Source organism: Mercurialis annua, linkage group LG2, assembly GCF_937616625.2.
Source record: "Mercurialis annua linkage group LG2, ddMerAnnu1.2, whole genome shotgun sequence".
NCBI classification, from domain to species: Eukaryota; Viridiplantae; Streptophyta; class Magnoliopsida; order Malpighiales; family Euphorbiaceae; genus Mercurialis; species Mercurialis annua.
The window spans coordinates 43298502-43325514 of NC_065571.1; the positions used below are offsets into that span (position 1 = coordinate 43298502).

The 27013-nt window shown below is 37.9% G+C and overlaps 2 protein-coding genes across 2 annotated transcripts; one reads left to right on the forward strand and one right to left on the reverse strand.

Annotated features, from left to right (window-relative positions):
• The first annotated feature begins 2900 nt into the window (after positions 1 to 2900).
• LOC126668917 (protein OSB3, chloroplastic/mitochondrial-like) lies at positions 2901 to 9165 on the forward strand. The gene is made up of 9 exons (XM_050362147.2): positions 2901 to 3696; positions 4258 to 4396; positions 4674 to 4800; positions 5955 to 6043; positions 6136 to 6274; positions 6413 to 6516; positions 6899 to 7046; positions 8584 to 8648; positions 8723 to 9165. Exons 1-9 carry the CDS (start codon positions 3443 to 3445, stop codon positions 8858 to 8860), a joined length of 1203 nt encoding a protein of 400 aa, XP_050218104.1. The 5' UTR covers positions 2901 to 3442; the 3' UTR covers positions 8861 to 9165.
• A 10146-nt stretch (positions 9166 to 19311) lies between these two features.
• Positions 19312 to 24372, reverse strand: LOC126668547 (uncharacterized). The gene is made up of 2 exons (XM_050361737.1): positions 20065 to 24372; positions 19312 to 19953 (listed from the first exon to the last, which is right to left on the reverse strand). Exons 1-2 carry the CDS (start codon positions 24370 to 24372, stop codon positions 19312 to 19314), a joined length of 4950 nt encoding a protein of 1649 aa, XP_050217694.1.
• Between the last annotated feature and the right edge of the window lie 2641 nt (positions 24373 to 27013).

Consider the following 27013-nt stretch of genomic DNA (forward strand, 5'->3'; position numbering starts at 1 on the left):
TTTCAGCAAGAAAGACAATCAATTATTCATCCATTCCAAAAGGTTAGTGTTTTCTGGAAGAAAAAAAATTACTCCCTCCGTTCTTTTTTAGTTGTCCATTTAGCCAATTTTATTTGTCTACAAATAGTTGTCCATTTAGTAATTCCATGTGATATTAGCTACTTATCTTCCAAGTTTACCCATCCCTAATAAATGACCCTAAGTTTTAATTTAAAAGGCATTTATTAACTAATAGGACTATATTAGTATTTTTCTTTATAAATTAAGACAAAAGAAGCACTATCTTGATATTTGCAATATTGGCTAAATGGACAACTAAAAAAGAACGGAGGTAGTAGTTAATTACATGTTTGATTTGCATATATCAATTTTAGTTTTAAATTTGTCTTTTTGGTGTCTTCTGGAAATAAAAAAAAGCTAATTATGAACAGTTGACTGATATTATGTGTTATAATTGGTGAATTATATGTGAACCAATGATTTGAAAGAACCAATAATTTTAAATAGTTGTGATTAAAAAGAAAAAAAATAAACAATGAATAGCTAAAATTATATTTCGTAATTGGTTAATTACATACTTGTATCATAACAATAAAAAAATTGTTAAAGCAGTTTCATATTTTTTATGCAATATAAAATAGATTAAAACTTGCTTCTGTAAATCTTATTCTAAAAAAAAATATTTTCAAATTTGTTTTATCAATAACTGAAGTTAACTAGTTAACTATTAGTTAACTAAAGGTTAACTAATGTGATTTGTAACAAATATATCATATTAATGCAGGAATGACCACATTAAAGGTTCTAGTTTACTATGACGGAGTATGACATGTAAATGATTTGATTTTCTATTTCAATTATTCTGTTTTTATAAAAATGCTAAATAGTTAACCTATAGTTAACTATTAGTTTACTCATAATTAACCAACTTCAGTGTTTTAATTGTACTCATCACTTGGTTGAATCAGGTACTCCACAATGACATCAAATATTGCCGAGTCTGTTAATGCAGCAATCAAATCAGCAAGGGAATTACCTATTTCGACAGTTCTAGAGTATTTGAGAGTTTTAGTTCAAGAATGGAGCTACAAAAATAGAAACATAGCTTCTTATACTTTGACCAATCTGACAAGTAAAGCAGAAGAAGAAATTAGGGATACTTATGCCATAGTCTTCCAAAATGAAAATAATTTTGGCATCATATTAGGGTATGAACAATTATGTTTTTTTAATGGTTGTATTTGAATTATACATTGTTAGATTGAAATTATTATTTTTATTAAAATACGTATTCCATTCACATGTTATTGGTAAATTTAGTAATTACAAGGTATCTTTATGTGGACATTTGGTTAACTGTTTGTTAACTAATAGTATACTACTTATCATTTAAAAAGATAATAGTATGCTACTTAAAATTTAACTAACAGTATACTACTATTAGTTAACTAATAATATACTACTTATCATTTGGTTAACTGTTAGTTAACTAGTAGTTCACACATGCGTAAAGGTGACTAAATGGTAAACAAAATATAATATACGTTTGATAATAACAAAATATTTTGAAAATAAAATAAAGGATAAACAAACTTGCCAACAAATCAGTTACAAAATACCAATTGTTTTCAATTTATAACTAAAAACAAAACCTAAAAGTTCCAAAACTATAAAGACATCTAATTCTTCTGCCTCCTCCTCAGCTTTGGTTTCAGTTCCGCCTCCTCATCGCTGTCAATGTTGCTCGTTTGCTTCATTTTACCATATTGATAAAATATGAAAGAAATACATTCATGATGGCTCTCAATGGAAAATGCTGCTGGAATTGGAAGATTCTGGATCAAATGCTCAGCAAAAGGCAATACAAACACTCCACAATCACTAAACAAAAATGCAAAATTATAAGTAATAATACATAAAAAAAAATTATGTATTAAAAAACTTACCTATTATGTTAGGTTGGTAGATCAAAAAACTTATAAATTCATGTTTCTGTTTAAAAAACAAACTAGTTAACTATTAGTTATTACATAGTTAACCATTGGTAAATTACGTTCAAGAAAAAAAAACCTATCAACATCATAAAGTTAATTCAGATAAATAACAACCAATAAAACATTAAATAACCATCAGTTAACAATTAAATAACCATCAGAATAATGATAATTACTAATTGCAAAATGATTTAATACCTATCAAATTAAAAATAGTAGCAGCAAACAGAAAAAATGAGAAAAACATATAATATAGCTATAAAAAAACCAGTTAACCAATATATTAATTTTAGTTCTAAATAATATTCAATAATTTTTTCCATCATTTTTTTCCACCAGTTTGACAGAAAAAAATGCAATACAAAAAATAATAAAGACGATTCAAAAACATTAGAAATAAATTGTAGGAGAAGAAAAATAACCCACCACCGCCACGACCTCCCGCCGCCCCGCACTTCCGCCATCGAGTCTTCCACGTCTTCCACGACCGCCATCGTCACCACGGCCTAATGGTTCAATTTTTTTAGTGCGAGATAAAAGACAAAGAGGGTGAGCAGATTTTATCAAAATTGCATTTTAGGGTTTATTGATTTATAAGTATTAAGTTTTTCTTTTGGATTAGAGAAAATGGAGATATAAATGCCGAAAATCTCGATGAATTTTTAAAAATTCTATCTAAATGGAAGATATGAAAATCCTTTCCAATTTTTTCTTACCATATTTTTTAAATTAAAAAGGTATAAAGTTGAGATAATAAAGATTATTTTTGCAAGAAAAAAGATGGACACCGTAATCTTCAAAAATGAAATTTGGACCATATGTTTGAGATTAAGTAGGAGCTTTCAAGAATCTCTGGCCAACCTAGGCTAGCTCCAACTCAAAGAAAGGGCAGAAGGGATAGATAGGGCGAAGGGGATGGATGTCTGAGCGGCGCGCGTTTCGATATTAGCTTAGTTTACCTTGCAAAAGTTCGAAGCAATTGAATCTGCCTTTTTTTTTAGACTTGGATCTAGTTATTTCTCCTCTTTCCTTTATAACCCGTCCTCTAGTTTAAACTTTCCTAAGACAGAAGAAGAAAATCTTTCTAAGCGAGAAACTTGACTTTGAGAATTTGTTCGATGGAATAATTTTTTAGATGACTTTATTTATGAAAAATTTCTTGGGCATCTCGTCTTGCTTGCTGGGAGAGAGGAAGCTTCCGGACCACCTTTTTCAGCTGGTTATTCCTATTTGTTTCTATCTATTGGTGGGGGAAACTCGAAAGGGTCGCCTTTTGAAGCGTTCAGTGTACCATCTAATTTCCTCTGTATATCACAACCCATCCAACTCAGCCCATATAACCCAACAATAAAACCCAACCGATAAACCCTGATTGAGACAATTTCAAAAACCTCAACAAAAGCATTGCGCTGCCTGTTTAGAATGTTAAAACACCCGCCCAAACGACAATGAATTCAGTGTACAGAGCAGTCTGTTCTTCCCGGAGAAACTCTGCTCTCCGATTCCTATCACAATCATCGTCTTCTTTTTCATCATCATCATCATCATCATGTGATTGGCCTAGACCTAAAGAGATTCCTTTTCAGACTAAGGTTGCCAATTCTGTTCATTTGATTGGTTACATAAGCGAACATATCCAGTTTCATGCTGATAAATTTGTAGCCACTACTGTTATTTCTCAATCTGACTCCCCTAATTTCAGGTATTATATCAATCAATTCTTGTGTGTTTGGTTTGGATTTCATAGATTAGTTGTTTAGTATATGAGTTTTTGTTTACTTATGGTGCTCTTAAGTTCAATTTAGTCCTTTTTAGGTAAAAATAAAGGAAAAATCAGTTATTTATTACACTTCTTGATGGTTGATCATTTTTGTAGAATTTTGCAAATGACTGTTTTATATAGTAGAACTTGATACTGGTGTTGTTACCACATTACTGATGATGATTTCTGCGCGTAATTTGATTTTTTTTCCTTCGAATTTTTGGCTGATATTGCAGTTGGAGTGCTTTTGTATCCTATGGTGTTTTCATTAGTTGAAAATAATTATCCTATGGTGTATCCTATGATATTACACAAATTGTGTCAATATCTCTTAAATAACTTCACTTTTTTCACCTTAGGTTATGAATGTATTTGTTAAATTTTGCTGATGCTTTAGTGATTTTGGAAAGAAATTTGGGGAGTTCTTGAGTTATTTCCCATGGTTAGTTTTGTTTCTCAGTTATACAACATTTTGATATTTTTGATTTCCTAATATATCAGGATTCCAGTAACATTTGAAGGTGATTTGGCTCATGCTGCTGCTTCCCATTTGAAAAAAGATGATCATATTTACATTGCTGGACAGCTAACTGCAGAACCCCTTCATATTGATGTTTCTCAGGATCAAGCTCCAGTTAGGGTAAGGTCATCGGTCATTGAAAAGCACAGGAAAATGAATATTAATTTTACGTATCTTAGCGAATATTCAATGAACGTTACTTACTTTATATGTGTATGGGTTTGGGTATTTAATAAATTCTTTTAGCGGTTTGGTTGAGGAGGGATGTGTTTGTCGTCTATCAAATAGCAATATATTCAAATTGTGAGACTATGCATTGTGTCGATGTATGTGTAGACAAGCATAGAGGAGGCTTCCCAAATTATGACTCAGTGACATTCAAATTTCTTCATGCTAGATTACGGTAAACAGTATCAACTTTATAGAAGGTTCTTCACAAATTAGGAAAAGCTGGAGACATAAGCAGAAAAAAGAAGACTATTTGCCTGAGCAACCTGCAGAAAAGGAGCCCTTAAAGAATTTTGGTAAGTTCATATTCCATACCTTTTCATGCCTTTCTTTTCTTGCGCTGTCTCAAATTTGTTTTTTGATAATAAGCTATATTAACTAACGATAAGATAGGGTAAAATTGATGTTACCTTATTTGTTAATTGTTGCTAAACATGCTTAGGAATTATGAATTACATTTAAGCTGAAAAAGACCTATTATAGGACTCCTTTTGTAATAGGAAATAACACTACCGGTTAAAGGTTACTGGCAGGAAGCTATCAGTTTTAACTTATGTTTGCCAAAAGGATGGTAGGGCAAGGTAAATGAATTAGCTTATAATGTTTGGCAGGTTTTTGCGATTGGAAAAAATTATGCATTCATTACCTAATGCCCTCAATGTGCTGTTTGAAGAGCAGTTGTGGAATGTGTTTGTAGAGAAGAAAAATCAGGCCTCATACTGAAATTCCTAATCCTCAAAGTTGTAGCCAGTTCTCCCCCTCCCAACGGTCTCAGTCCAGTCTCGGTTCAATCAGTGCGCTATCAAAGATTGTTCACTATCTATTTATGAGAGAGGGTTTCCAAGAAACCATGGAAACCGTCTTTCACCATTTTCACGGACATTATCCTATTCTAAACAAAGGACAGTGTTGAAAATCCCATCCAAATAATATGTTGGTCACACAGGTACTGTGTGCTTGTTTTTCACAGTCTCTCTCAATTTCCTCTCTCCTGCAGTCAGTTTGTCTAATTCCTGGAAAGAAGATGAACAAAATTGATATCTCAAAAAAAATTTCAATACTAACAACACTTGAATTGACACATGAAAACATATTTTAGACATCATAAATTAAAAGAAATTTATTTTTTGTAAATCTTTTTGTAACATTGTCTAATCATTTATGAAACAGTTATGCAGTCATAACCTAATTGTAAATTTCTGAATCTAACTTTGCCACTAGTTCACAATTAGTTTCCTTGTATAAACTTAGTATGCCATTTTATTTTGATGCACATTTTTGTATCTAATATTGTTTTCGTGAACATACTATATGTCGCTTGAGCTTATGGGAATTTGATTCCATCTGACGTCTCGTTTCTCAGTCTAGTTCTTTTTAGTGCATATTAAATAACTCTTTTTCCTGTTACAATCATTGCACTCATTCACCAATAACTTTATTCTTTTTGTAGCAATTGCAGAGGATGATTTAAAAGCTGAACAGTCGTGGAAAGATCTTTTGATGTCACCCCATGAATGGTGGGACGTCAGATCAGAAGTGGTAAGTAAGTTTGATCTTCTCTCTCTGTATTGAAGGTAGGGTGAGGAAGAATGAACTTCTAAATCGCATGCATTCTTTTGTCATATGAATAGGGCAATCCAAAGGGTGCAGTATTTGAAAGAAAGAACAATAAAGAATTACTTTGTATTGACCACACCACACCCAAATGGATTCTAGAGAAGCTAGAGGCTGTGACATTTGATACGAAAACCACTGCGAAAGGTGGAATAGGTAAACAATTTATTGACCGGGAGTTTGGATATATGCTTTTCTATTTTTTTTTGTGGTTGTGCTTCTTTTATTTGCCTTACATCTCTTAATTTGTTTTTCTTAGGTGGTGATGTAAACTGTGTTTTACTTTTATTTCAGATTACATGATAAAAAATGGTGATTCTTTGTTAAATTCCTGGAGAGACCTCCATGAAAATCCAAAAGAGTGGTATGACTACCGCAGTAGTAAGCTGAATGGATCGGTAATAACTTCATCTTCTCTACACATCTTATTTAACGCATGAGTTAAATTTTAATTAATTTAACTTACTCCATGAACTTGTACGTAATAAAATATTAACATCAAAATAATATTTTAATCAAGTAGTACAGTGACCTTGTATTTTTTATCAATTACCTTAAATTATGATCTATAATTCCAACATTTTGGTCAATAAGCTCCTTACTGTTATCTTCAAAATTGATACTTTTATTCGTAAAAAAAATTGATATTTTTTAGTCTAATTAATAAAAATTGAAAAGCTCAAGGGTCTAATTGACACAAAAAAATTGATTTTGGTGTTTATTGCTCGTCGCGTGTAAAAATAAAGACCTTGTTTCAAATTATTATTTTAATTTAAACAGGTGAATCCAAAACATCCTGATTTTAAAAGCAAGGATGGTGGTCTACCTCTGTGGCTTAATATGGCACCAAGGTGGGTTGTGTCAAAACTTGAAATGGTGGAGTTTGATGCGCAAAGTCCTAAATCAAAACAAGTGAAGCAGCATAAAGGTATCAAAATAACTGTTATGATATGTATGTACGATCTTAATTTTTATTGGCGGAATTAATACTTGCGTAGCACAGAAAATAATTTAACTAACGTAAAGAGTACTGAGGCAAGATAAAATCTAAAGTGGTTTACCAAGACTATATTGCTCATACCTATACTTTTTGGTCAATAACCAAAAGAGCTAACATTGATCATAACAAAATTTCAAATACAACTGTCTTAATACAGAGTACATTGAGACTGTCAACAAGCTTTACTTGTCAAATACAAAAAACTATCTAGGGGTGTACCTATTTCAAAAAATGAAATAAAAGCATAGGAGTAATCGATTCACGCCAACTCACAAGCTGATTGAGATTTACTCAAAAATATTTGAAATTAATCTGATTAACATCGAGTCAAGCTCGATTTCAAGCTACTCTAGTTAATGGTCGAGTCTAGTTTGAACATCACAATATTCAGCCTGACATGCTCACGAGCCTGATCAGATTTTATTCATTTTTTGTTCTTTATAATTATACACATTTACAATAATTTTTACTTTTATACTAAAATTTAACTTTTAAATATTTATACAGATAATCAAATCGAGCTGACTCGAAATCGATTCACAATTATTCTACTATAAAAATGGTCGACCTCGAGTTCGGTCTCCTATAATAAAACTTGATCCAGTTTGAGTCATGTTTCAAGTTTGAATTTTAGAGTCGAGTGGATTTTCGACTTGATTACACACCTGCAGCACCCCGTGAACGAAACAATCATGTACTATCAGAACTAGGCATTTTGACATTGAAACACTTGGTAGCCTTGTTTTGTTGATGCTTAGAAGAACTATGCCTTTATAAGGAACAAAACATTCACTTTTTTTAATTAATTTCTAACCATGAGAAAAGCAATATGCACAGAATGCAATAATTAGGATTATTTGTTGTGTTGACTTACTGTCTGAAAATTTAGTGATATTTAAGGTAAAATCCCAAATTCCCCATATTGGTAACTTCTTAATGGAGTCACAATTGTACGATATCATCTCCATCTTATGTACTAAAGCGAACGAGCTTCAACAGAGATTGAATTAGTTGAGCTTGACAGTTTTAACAGTATGTTACCCTCTTTGAATACAAGCAAAAATATTATAAGGTCCTCAGATCAGGATCAGCTACGATATTTGGCTGTGGTGTTTATTGAGAATTAATGTCACTGCATAGATAGCAAACAATTTTGTCACTTGGTTGTATGGCTTGTTAGTAAGAAAGAAAAAAAATAGGTATTTTTAAGCCTTGAGCATGTGTGCTAGTTTGAGGTGAAATTTTACCTGTGAGGAGGCATGAAGACCTCGACTTATCTGGTTAAATTTTCTCCTTGTTTTTTTCTTTGAAGTTTTCAAACTGCCTCTGCTTTTATGAGTTACTTGTATATCCTTTTATTGTCCTTTTTCCTTCTATTCCTATTGGTATCTATTTTGTCATTCATAAAGTTGGTGCGTCCTGGTGAAATAATTATTCGACTAACATGTATAGTGGCTGATTATAGGTGATGAATATTGGACGGAGTTGGTAGATAACCCGAATAAATGGTGGGACAACAGATCAAATAAGGTAACTCTTAATTTAATTAATGATTCATTTATTTGGCTATGTCCCTCTTTTGATTTGTGTTTTGCGATATTTAGAGAAATGTGAAAGCTCCCGACTTCAAGCACAAGGAGACTGGTGTAGGACTGTGGCTTACTGATTCACCAGCTTGGGTCATCCTAAAGTTGCCACCCTTGAAGGATCAAAATATTGGTACCACCACAATGCTTTCTTGAGCCATTCATCAACTCCTTACATTTGGTAGCTGCATTGCTGTTTCCTTACTTCACTGCAATACGAGAAGACCATCTTGTTCGACAACAACATGCTCAAGAATATGTTGCAAACTGTCGAACAAAACTTCAAGTTGTGATTAAAGCCATCGGATTGATCAGCCTGTACTAAAGTTTGTTATTCATATGGAAAAATATCTAAATATACCCTCTATGTTTACTACGAGGAACATATAACCCCTTTGTGTAACTTATGGAGGTACAGCACGCCTAATGCTATAAAACTGTCTCTATTAGTTTGTCTCGAACATGGCAAAACAAAGGGCTACTGAGCCGTATACCTATTTAGAATATTTTTTGGCAAAAAATACTCCAGGCTTGTTTTATTTTTTTCCCTACTTAAAAATTGACCATTTTATTTTGGCAAAACCCATACAAAAGCCTTATACTATACCAGTTTTGTTCGAAATGGCCCTACTCCAAAATTGTTCACGTTCGAGTCCCTATACTTGCCAAATTCCGATTATAACACCCTTACGTGGAATGGGGAGTCTCCTCTCTGATGTCATTTAGGATGTCCCCTACTGCAGTTAAGAATTCTGAATTCTGCTTTAGAGCAGTGATGAGTTGGGAGCAATCTGATTCCACTTCCACAAACAGTCCTTTGCTAGGGATAGGCCCCATAGTAGCGCTTCTGCTTCCAACACATCCAGTTTCGCATTGGTCTAGTCCAATGAATAGCCTCTGCACTTCCACTAAACTCTTTCTCCTTGTTAGCATCTTTAAAATCAGAGAGAGTTTTTTGGCCAAGGTTTATAAGCACATTGTAGGGAATATCATAAAAAATTTGTCATGATAACATGACTGCATTACTCGCGAATTATGTAATTGACAATTATATTTTTTTATTAATATAATAAAATATAATATAATATAGGTTAAATGTACAGATTGGACCCTCTCATTTGATTCGGTTTTGAATTTGAAACCTAATGATTTTTTTCTTCCGATGGAGGTACTTAATAAAAAAATATGACATTGGACCTTCCGAACATTAAATATCACATGTCCATTAGTGGCTGACCAACTCAGTGCTGGCGTATTAGGTTCGATAGTTCACATTGGCTAGTCACTATCGGACATGTAGCATTTTAAGTTCGGAGGTTCAATGTGAATTTTTTATAATATTAAATACCTCTATCGAAGAAAAAAAATTCTTTAAAATTAAAATTCAAAAGTGAACCAAATATGAGAGTCTGATATGTACATGTAGTCTAAAATATATCAAAAAATAACACGGTGCTTCTTTATTGATGGAGTCTGCTTTCTGAACCGGTGAATGTACCTGCAAAACATGTCCGATTAACTCTCCGATGCTAAAGTCGGTTTAACAGTTAATAAAACCAAATATCAACCTAATGTGAGACGGATGTATACCTATATCAGCTGAATTATCTTAATTCAATTTTTAATAAAAAAAAACTTTTTGTTGCTCTTTATAATCTTAAATGACATTTTATATAGACAGAATTTTGAGAATTAGTGTAATAACAAATTGAATATCTATTTTAAATGAAATATATTTAACAGTTTATAAAACCGAAAATCAACTTGATGTGAACCAGATGTGAACTTATATGAATTGAACTACCTTAATTCAATTTGAAATAAAATTTGTCTTACTGCTCTTTACAATTTTAACTGACATTTTATAAGAGAAAATTTTGAGATTTAGTATAATCCAAATTGAATATCTCTTTTAAGTGAAATATATTTGACAGTGTATAAAATTAAAAATCAACTTAATATGAACTGGATGTGAACTTATATCAACTGAATGCCTTGAGTTAATTTTTAATACCATAAGCACATACTATATATAAATTCTCACGCTATGTTTAATTTATTTTTCTATTATTTTAAAATTGGCATTAATGCATTTGAAATGCAAAGATATGGGTAACCAAAATAAACCAGATAAGAGCAAAATCATTTAAAAGAAACATTTTGAATTTCCATTCATATAATACGATTACCATTACATATTTAATTCATAAACTTAACTAAAAACAAGAACATATCCACTTAAGGGCATTCTCCTCTAATCCTTCTTGTTTACTGAATAGCTTTTGGCATAATTGTCACTTTCTTGGCATGAACCGTACACAAATTTATAATTTCAAAAGCAGGGCCGGTCTTAAAAGATATGTGGGCCTAGGCGATTTTTCTAAGAGTCCTTAAAAAAATATCAATTTTTGTCAGATTATATTAAAAAAATAAGCTTGTTTTATTTTTTTCACAAAATTATGCTCTTTTCATATAATTTTTTTATAAAGATATATTTTTATTAAACTATTGATAGATTTTTAGTAGATCGTTGGTAAATTTTTGGTATATATTTTTTAGATTTTTAAAATATGTATTTTTGCAAAAATAAAACAAAAAAGACACATTTAGCATAATTATTTTATTTGAAAGATAAATACATAAAGATTGATTTTAAACGATTTAAAACATGTAAATTATCTTATTTTTTGTGTATTGGTATTAATGAGTTTAAATCAATTATAAAAATATTACAAAAGAATCGAAAATATATTTATAGATATTTTAAAGACCTTATATAAATATGATCTCTTTAAAGTTAAGTTTTTAATTATTAAAAGGTTTAACTAGTTTTCACAATAAATATTAGAACATCTATCATTAAAATAATTAATAAATATATATTTTAAATATTTAAAAAATTATAATTATTTTTCAATGACCCCATAATAATATGAGGCCCCTTAAAATATGTGGCCCTAGGCTTCTCCTCCGGTGGTTTCTTAGTTTTGGCCATGTCAATGTCGTCACACCTACTCCCATCCATCCTCCCATGACCACTACTGTCATCGCCTCGCCGGAATCTTATTTAAAACTCTAAATCTGAATTTAATTACACATAAAAAGTTGCTTTTCACGGCCAAATAGGTATCCAAGACCTGCAACTTTTTCTCTAGCACACTTTGATGGAGGGGGCATAATTGTCCAATATTTTTGTAAAACAACTAATATTGGGTTATTGTGGAATTGTAAGTTTTTTTATATTTTATTGAGAGATTACTGCAAAAATTAAAAAACTGAGGTAAAAACATTAAACAAGACCATTTTTGGAGAGTAATCAATTTGTTCAAATTTGAGTTCCCCCGTTCATACACAGTACACACAACACTGCTAGTGCTAACCCAATTTTTTTTTTTTGTAATTGGAACTACTAACCCTAATAGATGCTCAACCTGTAAACCAACATTAAAATTCTAACAGCTTCTTGTTTGAGGAAGTTAGCGAGGGAGTAGTAAATTTCAGAATCAGATTGAGCTTTATTTAGTTCAATCAATGGCTCCGATCAACTTATGAAGTTGACGAGTTATTCCTAGGAGTTTCAAAAGGCCTAAATCCATTTTCAGAATGTTAGGCCCATGTTTAAAATGACCATTAAATTATGTTTTACATGGCCTATAAGCCCAAAAAGGTTATTTTCAGAATATTAGAAGTCAAAAAACACGTGCAGAAGCAACAAGAGACACAATTGGTAGTTTTTGAAGGTGGGAAAGAACGTGTGCAGTTGAAAGATGAAGCAGCAGTTTTCAAGTGACAAAGTCTATAAATAAGACAAGAGCAGGAAGAAAAAAAAGCCCCGATCAATCATCCAAAAAACCCAGCCCAGGCAAAAACACTCAGCACTCAGCAATTTCAATTTTTTTTTCAATCAGTAAAGAACTTTACGATTGAATTTCTGCATTTTTTTACTCAAACACTCGTACTTTCACTCGTACTTTCACTGTATTCAATTAGTAAACACATTTACAATTGGATATTTTTGTTTTAACATTACTTGATTGGAGTACTTGTTATAAAGTTAACCAAACTTCAATTGCTCCTTTTAAGAAGTTAAGTTCACAAATTGGAATCCGCTGCCTGGCACGCACACACTCACACACTTGTTACGGTTTTCACAAAAACGCAAAACGCCGGTAACAAAATTAAAAACAATATTTTATTTTTGACTTATTTCTAATTAAACGTTAATATTATGATTAGTAGTACAAAAAAACATTTTTCCTTATAAATTTAATAAATAATAATAATTTTTTTATTTAATTTATATTAATTATCAATAAATTTTTAAAATTAAAAACTGTAGAAAAACACCATTTACACAAAACAAAATCAACTTATTATTTTTCAAATTTTTCGGATCCGCGGGAAGGAGGAGCAGAGTTCCACTCTTGCTTCAAAAAAATCACAACGCGTGCATTTTGGTCTATCATATAACATCCAACCAACCTATCATCGCTGAAGGATACACGATCCGAGTCTCGGTCTCAAATAGCATGCAATAAAATATCCAACATGCATGTCCACAGTGTAACATTATTAGATTAAACATTTATAATCATAGCCGGTGAATTTCAAATGTATGCAATGCATAATTAATTTATAGCCGGTGAATTTCAAATGTATGCAATGCATAATTAATTTATCGGCTAAACTTCGAATACAAACAAATTTAGCCAAGTTCTAGAACTACTATGATTCGAGATTCATAACATGAATTTATATTAAAAGATAGCTAGCTTTTAAAAATGAAGAACTTCAGAAGTGGCACTCAAAACGTTTCTCAACAACTCCTGAAAAATGGGAAACGCAGCAAATCAGTCGAACTGAGTTCATTTCGAGTGTATATCCCATGCAACCGTTGCGCCACGTCATTTTTGTTGTGTAAAAGAGAAAGACAGTGTTATTGATTGTTGCTTAAGGTGTGATGTCACTGCCCATAAGAAATATTTCGCAGTATGTGCGATATCTCTCAGGATACAACAAGCTCTTCAGTTAATAAACTGGAAGCATGAGAAGCAGTATTAAAATATCTGATACGAATCAAGTATCTCCCCTAATCCAGCAAGCCACGATTTAAAGTTTAAAATCAAACTTAATTGTCAAGTAAATGAATGTAGACATAAAATTGGTTAAGTTAAACAAAACCGAAAATCTTAGTGGTTAAGGTAAAATAAAAACGTTTTAATTAAACTTAGTCAAAGTTTGTTTCTGGATTTTTAGGCTTTAACCAAAAATAATTTTACACATGCTAAAATAGGGCCTTCTCACATAAGGCTATAATTATTATTTAATAAATAATAAATAATAATAAAACCGGGTAGCAAAAAGATTAGTCAAGACTCGGACAAGCCCACTTGACTTTCATCCCGAACCCCAACCCACAAGCCTACTCCGGAGAGGGGGGGGGGGGCGCGAGCCCATTGCTTACCCCTCAACTTACTTATGAGCCTATATTGCATAAACACGTATAAACTCATTATTGAACCCCAACCCACAAATTAAGAATAAGACAAAATTAAAAACAATTTTTCACAACAATCCTCCACTTATTTCAAAACAGAAAAACACTTGCTTGATTAGTTTCTCTTATAAATATAAATGCATCAGTTTCGGTGTCTTTTGGACTATGAACAAAAACCTGAAAAGAAGAGATATAACTCACGGTAAGCCTGATGAAGTTTTAAACTTCTATGAACCAAGAATTCCATTTGTAAGCTATAATTCTCATCCCTCACATCATATTTTCACAAACTGCTACTCAACGCGGTTGTGCGCATTTAGGCCGTGCGCGTACCTGTTTATTCATGAGTGCTCTAACGACTTAGCCACAAGTCATATAGGAGTGGCCCCACTCCACACTCATATAGGTGATTTCATCAAGTTTATATAGCAACTAAACATAACTATCCTTAAGGACTATGAAATCATTAAGAGTTACAAACTCAACCTCACAATAGTTGTTCCTAGCACAACTCACAACATAGGAATGAACTAAATCAAATTTAGTACTAGCAGGACTAACACACGACTTGTTATTACCCGTATGAACCAAATTCATGGGATCTCCAATCACAGAGGTCGGGTTACCATCACGGTTAATACTCAAATTGGCACAAGTCTCATTCCCCTCGATGTTTCAAGGATCATTTTCCTTCCCAAAGGTTTAGTCAGAGGATAGGCCAAATTCAGCTCTGACTTCACATAGTCAATGGACATAATTCCATCCTTTTGCAATTGCTTTACCACATCATGTATTAGACGTAAATGTCTATTCTTTCTGATACAGGTCGATCTTTACAGGGTCGCCCGTAATGTTTTTCCTGCACAAGTAACAAATATAAGCTCAAAGGACTTCAGGCTTGCTCAGCCTGAAAGCCACTCCAATGCTTAAGTCAGAGAGGGTTCTTTGGTAGGTAAATGAGTGTAAGAGTATTTAAGTCTGATTTGTGCTTACCCTTCTCGGCATTCGGTGGCTTCCTTTTATAATGAGTTTGAGGCGGTTGTTATCTGGGAAATCGTGGGTTTATCCCACGATTATTGATAGTGGTGAAGGCACGTTCCCGATTATCCCGGGTAGTGGGTGTCAGGGAACGGGGTGGATGAGGTTGTCTAAATGGCAGACCTGGATAAGTCCGCCCGAGACAGACATGGGCGATACTCGTTGGAGACCCGTTGGGCGAGCATAGCATTCGTTAGGCGATGCTTGGAGTTCGGATATTATTAGGTCGGTATCAGATGTCCCCCCCCCTGTAATCTTGCTAAGTCAAAGACTTGAAGCGCCAAAATTCAAAATTCGAATTTCCGAAATTTTCGAAATGATTTGAATTTCAAACGTTTCCTGCAACGGTTACGAATCTGAAGCGTTTTTTGACTATAAAAGAACGCGACTTTTGGTTTCTCATTGATTATTTCGAGGAGTTTCCTGCTGTCAGGCATTCGAGTGTCTAGCTTGGCGTATAAAAGAGGTACTTGTTCTTTAATTTAAAATCTTTTACTCTTGAATTTTCTATCTGACTCTCTACTTCTGTTGATTTATTTCTCCAACCAGGCTTTCTTCGAGTTTCATAGCATCAGACTTTCTCTTATAATCAGTAAGTGGCTTAGCTATTTTTGTTTGTCCTCTTCCTTCCTTCTTCTTGTTTGCTTTTAGATAGTATATTTGTAGGATGTCTTCATTAAGGATTTCAGTGTCTTCCCCTTCTTTTTCCTCTTCTTCTGAGAGTTCTACCAGTGACCCTACTTACCCTGTTCCTCTTGCTACCCTCGTTGAGTTGTCATCTGACGAGGAAGGGTTGTCTCAGAAGGTGATCCCTGATAGTGAAGAGGGTGTTGACGACAGAGGGCCAGAGGGTGAGGCTCCCCTTGAGGGTGCTAGTGGAGATGAGGCCGGAGATGGTGGATTAGGTGATGACGAAGGAGATGAGGAGGATTTTGTTTTTAAGAGACGTAAGGTCTCCTCTGGGACATCCTCCAGTAAGAAAAAGCCCTTGTCTGAGTGGACCATCAGTCTGGGTCAAGAAGCCCTTGTTTGGATTAGGGCGAGGTACGAAATTCCCCCCTTCATTAGCCTTCGGATTCCATCTGAGGGCTCGGCTGTTAGCCAGGTCTTAAAGGATGATGAACAGTTGCTTTTCGTTGAAGATTTTGAGGCGGGTTTGAGGCTACCACTCGATCTCTTCACCCAAGAAGTGTTCGATAATTTTAAGATCCCCTTGGGTCAACTCCATCCTAATGCCCACCGTCACTTGACCGGAGTTTTTATTCGTGGACTCCAACTGAAGAGACAGGTGGGCTACGAGATTGTTAGGGCGATCTATTCTTTGGGGAGGAAGAAAAGCGATGAGTTCTTCTACTTGCAACCTGGAAGATCTCCCTTCACTGGCCTTCCCAATTCTTTGAAGCGGTGGAAAGGTAACTTCGTCATCGCCAAGAAGGAAGGGGGTTGGGGCTCCATTCCGAATGTTTTTGTGGAAGGGCCCCTTAAGTTGGAAAAGGCGAACCTGAGCGAGGTTGATAAAGAGACGTTACGTCTGCTTCGAGGTGGCGCTAAGGTGCACGTAGTGAATCTGATAGATTCCTACTTCGGCTGGGACCAAAGTGTTGCCTCCAAGAGAAATAAGAGAGTGCAGGGTGGAAAAAGGGGGAAGAGGAAGAAGAATGAGGACAAGAGGGAGACATCGCCTGATAATGGAGACGGGTTCCCTGACATGGGCGAACCACTGCTTTCTTCCCCTCTTAATATTTCTTCTATGCCTCTTAGTCCTTCTGGTACCTTGTTTGTACCATGAAGCTTTTAAGCTCTTTTTAATTTTTGTGAAGCGTTTTCTGAATTTTCTTTCCTTTGACTTTTCAGTGCCGAACTTCAAGGAACTTCAGCAGAAGGTCATGGAGGATAGGAGAGCTCGCCGAGAGGCTCGAGAGAGGGAGGCCCTTCCCCAAGCTGTTCCCAAGCCGTCTTCTGAGGCTAAGAAGGCGCCTGCTAAGAAAGGAGGCGATGTTCCTTCCTCGGCTGGAGGCAAACCACCTTCTTCTCAGAAGGGTGATGAATCTGCTCCCACTCCTAGGGTGGTGCTGCCAGGCTTCCAGATAAAGGAACCTGTCACCAGCCCTCCTCCTCCTGCTGTTCCCTCTTACACCGGTAAGGGGAAGGATAAGATGGAGGTTCCTGCGAAGGAGAAGCTTCCCCGATCCCTTCCTCTGGCTCCCCAAACTGCCCCGGCTGCTTCGACCGGCAGCAAAAGGCGAGCTCCTTCTTCAGGGGCGAAGATACTGAGGGGGAGGGACCCTCGATGAAAAGGCCCAAGAGGGATGTGATGGTGACTCAGGTCGACCTGCTCCTTCAAAAGTATGGGGCCGATGCTACTGTACGTTGTCCTGCCGTTGCCCACGACATCTTCCGGGGTTCCTGCTGCCCTTCGGACGTTGACTACTATTTGAAGAGGCCGGACCACGTACTGATGGACGATTGTTTTTCCAACCTGGCAAAGGTGATTATTTTCTAACTTTATCATTTTGCCTTTTTCTTCCTGTTATGGTTTTTTCCTAACTCAGCTTTATTTTATGTTTAGGTTGCATATGCCATCCGTCAATACCGCTCCAACCGTCTTAACGACGAAGAGATGCAGGTGAAGGTAAAGACGGAGTACAAGCTGCTGAAGGGAAAGTATGACTCCCTCCGCAGCGAACATGGCGGGTGCACTCAGAAGCTGGACTCTCTTCGTGCTGATGTGGATAGGTTATCCAGAGAGAGGGAGAGTGTTGTGAAGCAGCAGCGTGTGCTATCTGAGGAGGTCGCCCGCCTTAAGAAGGAGAATAAAAATCTGGCGGCAGAGGTGGTGTTGAAGAGTACTGATTACGACGATCTCAAGAAGGAGTTCGACACCACCGTCACGGCCCTTAATGATAAAGTCTCTGTTGCTGAGAAGAAGCTTTATTTGAAGCGGGGCAGGCTGATTCGTGAGAAGGAGAGGCGTCGCCGTAACACCGCCCAGCTAGCCAATGATCTGACTGACTTCACTGAAGCCATCGTGGGTACCTACTTGGAGCGTCATCCTGATGGGGACGTTGAATTCTTATATGGCTTTCCCGAGGGGGTTAACAGTGAGAGTGAGCCAGATTCTCCCCAAGACTTGTTTGTCTCCATCAAGTCTGAAAATGGTGGAGGTGCTGCTGAGGTTGCCGAACAGTCTGCCCAAGGGGTCCAGGAACCTGCCAAGGCTGGCGAGAAGCCTCTTGTTCCCGGTTTGGGAGGTAGTCCTGAGGAGAAGGACTTCGGCTTGCTTATATCTTCGGAGCGGCCTTTTGCTGCTCTGGACTTATTGGATCGGCCTTCTGATCTGGAGTCTATCCTTCCAGGGTCCGATCCTCTTAGTCTTGCCGATGTCCCTTCTCCCACTCGTTCTGGCAACATTCATGTTGATGCTTCTTCTTCAGCCAGGCGGGGTTCGCAGGAGGGGCTATCTGTCCCAAATATTTTGGAGGGGAACAAAGAGGCTGCCCCGGAGAAGGTCGAGCCAGAGATCAAGCTTTAGATTCCTCTTTCTCCCTTTAGTTTTTGTATAGGAAGAATTTTCCCTCTCTTTTTTTTTTGTTATGTACTTTGTACATTTGTATATTTTCTTTTGTTAGGAATTTTACTTTCCTTTGTAATTTTTGTGGGGCATTTGCCCTCTTTTTAATATATATCTTTTTTTTGCCTTCTTTATTTTTGAGACAGTTAGTTTCTATGTTCTCTTTATTTTAGGCGATATATATATTTTGACTGTGTATTTTCCTTTTTTGGGAATGAACTCGTCAGTTCTCCTCTTTGGGAATATTTTAAGTAATCAGTAACTATGGTAAAGAGACGATATCTGTGGAAATTCCTTGTCCGAGCAAGGGTAAATTAAAATACTTGCATAAATTCAAATACAATAATGTGATGAAATATCACTTGTAGAAATTGAAACACAATGCTGTGATTAAACATCACTTGGAGGAATTGAAATACAATATTGAAACTAAACATCGCTTGACTAATTATGTTACTTTTTAAGGAATAACTAATCATGTCTGATGGCGACCCATTGTGACTAAATTTTTCTCAAGTTGTTGGCGTTCCATGTCCTTGGTATGATTCTTCCCATGGAGTTGGTGAGTTTAAATGTTCCTTCTTTAATGACCTCGCTGATGGTGTAAGGTCCTTCCCAGTTTGGCTGCAGTTTTCCGCTTCCTGCTTCTCCTTTTTTGACTTCGGTTTTTCGCATGACTAGGTCGCCTAGTTTGAATTTTCTTTTCTTTACATGGCTGTTGAAATGTTTGGCCATCTTTTGTCTGTAGGCTTCCATCCTGATGTCTGATCTGTTGATTTTTTCAACCAGGAGATCCAGATTGTTCCTGAGCTCTTCTTTGTTTTCTTCTAGGTTTAGCTGGTTGTCTTCTGTCCTTGGCGTGGGTGCGCCGATCTCTACAGGAATTACAGCCTCCGTTCCATAGGCTAGGGCGAATGGAGTTTCGCCCGTTGATTCTCTAGGGGTGGTACGGTAGTTCCATAGGACGCTGTAGAGTTCTTCTACCCATCTTCCTTTGCACTCGTCTAGTCTTCTTTTTAGTCCGGCCAGTAGGATTCTGTTGGCCACTTCGGTTTGCCCATTCGATTGTGGATGGTAAACCGAAGTGAACCTTAGGTCGATCTGATACTCGGCACAAAACTTTCTAAACTTTGCTGAGTCGAACTGCTTTCCGTTGTCTGTGATCAGCACCTTCGGTATTCCAAACCTGCACAAGATAGATCTAAAGAAAAAGTTAGTTATGCGTTGTTGGGTGATTTTTGCCAGTGGTTCTGCCTCTATCCACTTGGTGAAGTGGTCGATTGCCACTACCAGGAACTTCCGTTGTCCTGTGGCCAAAGGGAGAGGTCCCAGGATGTCCATACCCCACTGGGCGAACGGCCATGCACTGCCGATGGGTTTCATTTCTGAAGCTTGCTTTCTCGGTACCAAGGCATGTTGCTGGCAAGGCCAGCATCCCCTTACTAGCGTTGTAGCTTGTTCTTTCATCGTGGGCCAATAATAGCCTTGTAGCAGTGCTTTCCTGACCAGTGTTGATGCTCCGTCATGTGCTCCGCAGGTCCCCTCATGTAATTCTTTCATGATGTACTCTCCTTCTTTGTTCACACATCTTAGCCACGGATGGGTGAATGACCGTTTGTACAGCTGGCCGTTGTATATTCCGAACTTTGATGAGAGTACCACTATTCTTTTGGCTTCCTTTTTATCCTCGGGGAGTATTCCATTAGCCAGGTATGCTGTGAGGGGGGTCATCCAGGTTTCTTCCTCTTCTACCATCAGTACTTCGCCTTCCTCAATTTCTTCTTGAAAGCTAGACTGTCGTTTGATTTCATGAGGGATGTTTCTCATTGAGTCGTAATTCTTTGTTGCTGCCCACTTTGCCAATTCGTCTGATCTTCCATTCATTGCTCTGGGTATTTGCTGTAACGACCAGGATCGCCCATTATCGGCGAAGAAGGTTTTGGCCTGCTTGGCGTATTTCTTCAATGTAGCTTCTTTTACTTCGAAGTTCCCTGAGACTTGGTTCACAACCAGTTGTGAATCACTGTAGATCTGGACTTCGGAGATATTGAGCTCTTCGCATAATTGCAACCCTGTTATCAGCGCCTCATATTTCGCGACATTGTTGGAAGCTGGAAATTCCAGTCTTGCTGAGTATTCCATTAAAATTCTTCCTGGTCCTTTGAGCACGACTCCGATGCCCGCTCCTTCTCCGCAAACTGCTCCATCGACGTGTATCTCCCAGGGAGTCGTTTTGTCCTCCATGGGTTCTTTGAACGTTAATTCTGCGAAGAAGTCGGCTAGTGCTTGAACTTTCAGTGCTTTTCGAGCTTCATAGATAACGCCCAGACTTCCTATTTTGATGGCCCATTCTGCTATGCGTCCACTTGTCTCTGCCTTCTGGAGGATTTTTCGTAATGGTTGGTCGGTCCGTACAATGACTTGGTGCCCTTCGAAGTAATGTCGGAGCTTGATGGTGGCGGTATATACGCATAGCGCCAGCTTCTCCAACTTCGGGTATCTCAGCTCCGCATCTCTGAGTACTTTGCTAATGTAGTAGATCGGGTATTGTTCTCCTCCTTTTTCCGACACCAATACTCCTGCTATTGTTTCGTCAGAGCAAGAGATGTATAAATATAACACGTCGCCCGGATCCGGTCTCGCCAACAGTGGGGGCGAAGATAAAAAGCTTTTCAATTCCTCGAACGCCTGCTGGCATTCTGCTGTCCATGTGAAGTTCTTGATCTGTTTCAGGGTTTTGAAGAAAGGCAGACATCGTTTTGCCGAGCAGGACATGAACCGACCTAGAGCCGTGATCCGGCCGTTGAGCTTCTGGACTTCATGTATGCTCCGTGGCGGTGTCATTTTTAAGACCGCTTCGATTTTATCTGGGTTAGCCTCGATACCCCGCTGAGAGACCATGTATCCCAAGAACTTGCCCGCCGGTACTCCGAATACGCACTTTTCCGGGTTGAGCTTTAGCTGGTATCTCTTTAGCGTCTCCAGGACTATTTTCACATCTGTTGGGTGGTCTTCAGCTCGGATGCTTTTGATGATCATGTCATCTACATAAACTTCCATGTGTTTTCCTATCTGATCTCTGAATATTGAGTTCACCAGCCGCTGATATGTGGCTCCTGCATTCTTCAGACCGAAGGGCATCATCTTGTAACAATATAATCCCCGGTCCGTTATGAAGGCCGTCTTCTCCTGATCTTCAGGTGCCATGGGTATCTGATGATATCCCGCCTTGGCATCTAGGAATGTATAGAGGGCGTGACCTGCTGTGGAGTCTACTAACTGATCAATGTGTGGGAGTGGGAAACTATCTTTGGGACATGCTTTATTCAGATCTGTGAAGTCCACGCACATTCGGTAAGTGCCATTGGACTTTTTTACCATCACTACATTTGCTACCCACTTGGGGTAATAGGCGTCTTTGATCACGTTTGCTGCTTTTAACCGGGCGACCTCTTCTGCGATGGCGAGTTGTTTTTCGGGCGAGTGCCTTCTCTTCTTCTGTATCACTGCCTTCGCGTCGGTCGCTATGTTCAACCGATGACATATGACGTCCGGGTCTACTCCGATCAATTCGTCTGTTGTCCAGGCAAAGGAGTCTCCAAGCGATCTGAGGTTTTCTGTCAGAGATCGTTTGATTTCTTCTTCTAGCTCATCTCCCACTTCTATCTCCTTTCCCGGGGATAATTCGATTTTCGCGGTTCGCCCATAATGCTCCGCCCTTTCCTTCTTCTCTGGAGGTTCCATTGTTAATACTGGCAAGGTTATATGAACTTTCCTGAGAGCTGTAAAGTATGCTTCTCTGGCTGACTTTTGGCATCCTCTGACTTCGGCATCGCCTTCTCTGGTTGGGATTTTCATCAGTAGGTACCTCATGCAAATGGATGCGCACGTATCGTGCAAGAGTGGCCTTCCGAGAATTGCGTTGTATGCGAAGTCCATATTGACCACCATGAATTCTGCTCGGATCTCTTTGTAGATCTCTCCATCCCCTAGTTGGATATTTATCTCCAGTGATCCTTCCACCTGTACAGATTTGCCTCCTAGTCCCACCAGTGGGGTAGAGACATGTGTCAAGTTTTCTTTCTTGAGTCCAATTCTGCCGAACACCTCCATCGTGATCATGTTTACCGAACTTCCAGTGTCTACAAGCATCCGAGATACCTCGAAATTGTTGAGTCGCCCCTTGACAACTAGGGCGTCCTCATGGGGGACTGATAAGCCATGACTATCGCCTTCCGAAAAAGATACGCTTCTGAATTTCTTAGCATTCGGTGCACCTGGGCTAACTGAGTAGACTGTTCTTGCAGCTTTCTTTCTTGTAGTATTGCTGTCTCCTCCGGTCGATCCGCCCATTATTACGTTAACCACGCCTGCTGGCTCTGGTCTGGGTCTTCTGGCGGTTTCTTCTTTCCGCTCTTTCTTTCTTTCTGATTCCGTCTCTCTGGCTTTGGTGTCCCTTTTTACGAACTGGGAAAGGGATCCCCTTTCTATCAGCTTCTCTATCTCCTCCTTCAGGTGCCAGCATTCATCTGTGGTGTGGCCGTTGTCTCTGTGAAATTCACAGTGTTTGCTATTGTCTCTTTTGCTGGCTGATGCAGCGTTCATCTTCCTTGGCCATCTGACCTTCTCTCGGCTGTCTTTTACCCAAAACAGTACGTTGGTTCTGGTTGTGTTCAGGGGCGTATATCGCCTATCTTCGTCTTTTTTCCTTTTATTTCTGAAATGGTCGTTGCCTTTTTCTCCGAACCTCTTTCCTATGGGCGATCTGTCCCCATTTCTTCTTTCTGCAAATGTTCGTTCTTCTGCCCGTCCGAGGCGATTCTCTATCTCTCTCTGGCCATCATCTACTCTGATCTGTGTATGCGCGATGGTCATCAGTGTGGTAAATGATTTTGGTGATTTAGCCAACAATTCCTTTCGAAGGTCGGAGTTGGTAGTTCCATTGAGTAATGCTGTGTAGGCGATCTCCTGGCTCAGGTCTTCTATCTGCATCGCCTCCTTATTGAATCTTTCTACATATTTCCTGAGTGTCTCTCCTTCCCATTGCATGATGGCCAGCAGGTCTGTGGACAGCTTCTTTTGAGGGATGCATGCTACGAATCTAGCCTGGAAAAGTCCTGAGAATTGTTTGAACGTCAGCACTGATCCTGGCTTTAAACTCTGGTACCATTCCTGCGCCAGACCTTTTAAGGTAGTGGGAAAAAGTTTGCATAGTACGTGATCCAAGTTTGTCTGAACATTGATCACCGCTTGGAATTTGTGAATATGGCTCTTGGGACAGCCTGTTCCATCGTATGACTCCAAATTTGGGGGGTATCTGAACTTTGTAGGGAACTCGTGAGAGATGATGAAATCTGCAAGTGGTGAGTCACTTCGAAGAGAGATGTCTACGTCTTCACATCTTATCCCAAGCCTGCTCATGACTTGACGGACTTTTTCCTCCAGGTGCTCTTCTCCGCCTTTGTGGGTGTGTTGTTCATCCATCCAACGTTCTTCGTCTGGAATTACGATGGGGGCATTTTGTTTCTTTGCGGAATTTTCAGGGGCACCTTCCTCTCGCATCCATGGTTGACGTTGACTTCTGTACTGGTGATTTCGCTGATCCCTGCTCCGGCGATTTTAACGAGATACTCTGTTTGATGTCTTTGAGTAAACTGGTGATTTCTAGGAAAGCCTTGAACATTGCTTGGTTGTTGATTGGCTCTTCATCGGGTGCTATGGCTATCGGAGGTATCGTCTGTCTTATCGCCTGGGGGTCGCTGGTTTCTCCTTCTTCGCTGGTGGGGGGAAACAGATTTAGGGCCGGTGGTTCTGTTTCCCTGTCTTCTCTGTTGGTAGCCGGTAGAGTATTATCTCGTAGGGGATCCATCCTTGAAAAAGCAAATTCTGAAAAGTATCTAAAAGGAACGACGAAACTAATAAGTTCCACGCTCACCGCACCAAATGATACAGGTCGATCTTTACAGGGTCGCCCGTAATGTTTTTCCTGCACAAGTAACAAATATAAGCTCAAAGGACTTCAGGCTTGCTCAGCCTGAAAGCCACTCCGATGCTTAAGTCAGAGAGGGTTCTTTGGTAGGTAAATGAGTGTAAGAGTATTTAAGTCTGATTTGTGCTTACCCTTCTCGGCATTCGGTGGCTTCCTTTTATAATGAGTTTGAGGCGGTTGTTATCTGGGAAATCGTGGGTTTATCCCACGATTATTGATAGTGGTGAAGGCACGTTCCCGATTATCCCGGGTAGTGGGTGTCAGGGAACGGGGTGGATGAGGTTGTCTAAATGGCAGACCTGGATAAGTCCGCCCGAGACAGACATGGGCGATACTCGTTGGAGACCCGTTGGGCGAGCATAGCATTCGTTAGGCGATGCTTGGAGTTCGGATATTATTAGGTCGGTATCACTTTCCATTGTAAGCTTTATTCTTAGCAATGGCTATTGCCGCTTGGCAATCACAATGCATAGACACTGAAGGAGTTGGTTTTATACCCAAAGGAATACTGACTAAGAAGTTTTTTAACCACTCAGCCTCATTTCCAGCTAATTCCAGAGCTATAAACTCGGACTCCATAGTAGATTTGGCAATTAACGTTTGCTTAGATGATCTCCAAGCAATCGCACCTCCTCCAAGTGTAAACACATAACCACTAGTGGATTTTGTCTCATCTGAATCAGAGATCCAGTTAGCATCACTGTACCCTACTAGTACAGCGGGAAATCCACTGTATAGGATACCATAACTCATGGTTTCTCTCAAATATTTCATTATTCTGACAATGTCATTCCAATGATTACGGTTGGGATTATGAGTGTATCTACTCAATCTACACACAACATAAGTTATGTCAGGTCGAGAGAAATTCATCAGATGCATCAGACTCCCAATAACCTGAGCATACTCAGTTTGAGTCACATGATCTCCTCTATTTTTCATTAATTGAGTGTTAGCATCATAAGGAGTACTCACAGGTGTGACATCAAAATGTCCAAACTTCTTAAGAAGTTTCTCAACATAATGTCCTTGTGATAGCATAATACTATCACCATTCCTTATGATTTTAACACCCAAAATCACATTTGCTTCTCCCATATCTTTCATATCAAATTGAGAAGCAAGAAAAGACTTTGTCTCATGTATTATACCAAGGCATGTACCAAAGATAAGCATATCATCCACATACAAACAAATGATGATAGACTCACTTTCAATCACTTTAGTATAAACACATTTATCGACATCAATAGAGGAAAAACCATCACTAATCACAACTTGGTCAAATTTCTCATGCCATTGTTTAGGAGCTTGTTTCAAACCATATAATGATTTCAAAAGTTTACAAAGTTTGTTCTTTTGTTTTGAAACAACACAACCCTCGGGTTGAGTCAGAAATTTCTTCTTCTAACTCGCCATTTAAAAACGCAGTTTTAACATCCATTTGATAAATACAAAGTTTATGAATTGAAGCTAATGCAATTAAAACTCTAATCGAAGCAATTCTAGTTACAGGGGCAAAAGTGTCAAAATGATCAATGTCTTGTTTTTGAGAAAAGCCTTTCGCAACCAATCTAGCTTTATATTTTTCAATTGAACCATCAGGATTTATTTTTCTTTTAAAAATCCATTTACAGCCAATGGGTTTTGTGCCAGGAGGCAAATCAACTAAAACCCAAGTATTATTTTGATTAATTGAATCAATTTCAGTTTTAATAGCTTCTTTCCAGAAAACAGACTCAGAAGAAGAAACAACTTCATTAAAAGTTTGAGGTTCATTATCAACCAAATAAGTATAAAATTCATTTCCAAAAGAATTTTCAATTCTTTGTCTTTTGCTCCGTCTCAACTCCTCAGTAGAGTTCACCGTTATATTTTCAATTCATTAATCTGAGCAATCATATCCTTGTCCTCGGCCATTGTCCATTTGTAAAAGTTGCCAATTACAAACTTCTGTTTGCCAGCATCCTCAGCCATGTACTTGCTGATCATGGACTCCCATATCTGTTTTGCTTCCTTATACGCACAATAAACGTCAAAAATTTCATTAGATAATGTACTGATTATTGTGTGTCGACAAACCTTATTGGCATAAAAGCCATGTTTCGGATTCCTTGACAGCAGTAGGAAGTGGTTTTGCCTCGGTTAATGCAGAGGCAACACCGTGCATGTCGAGAACAGTAAAGATCCGCTCCTGCCATCGCCGAAAGTTTT

Bases quoted from the DNA above. Each gene is read 5' to 3' on its own strand.
- LOC126668917 (XM_050362147.2), top strand. From the start codon at position 3,443: ATGAATTCAGTGTACAGAGCAGTCTGTTCTTCCCGGAGAAACTCTGCT. The intron at 3,697-4,257 runs GTATTATATCAA...CTAATATATCAG, and splicing joins TCTGACTCCCCTAATTTCAG to GATTCCAGTAACATTTGAAG. The intron at 6,517-6,898 runs GTAATAACTTCA...TAATTTAAACAG, and splicing joins GTAGTAAGCTGAATGGATCG to GTGAATCCAAAACATCCTGA.
- LOC126668547 (XM_050361737.1), bottom strand. From the start codon at position 24,372: ATGCGAGAGGAAGGTGCCCCTGAAAATTCCGCAAAGAAACAAAATGCC. The intron at 19,954-20,064 runs GCAGAACCACTG...AACGGAAAGCAG, and splicing joins ACTTCACCAAGTGGATAGAG to TTCGACTCAGCAAAGTTTAG.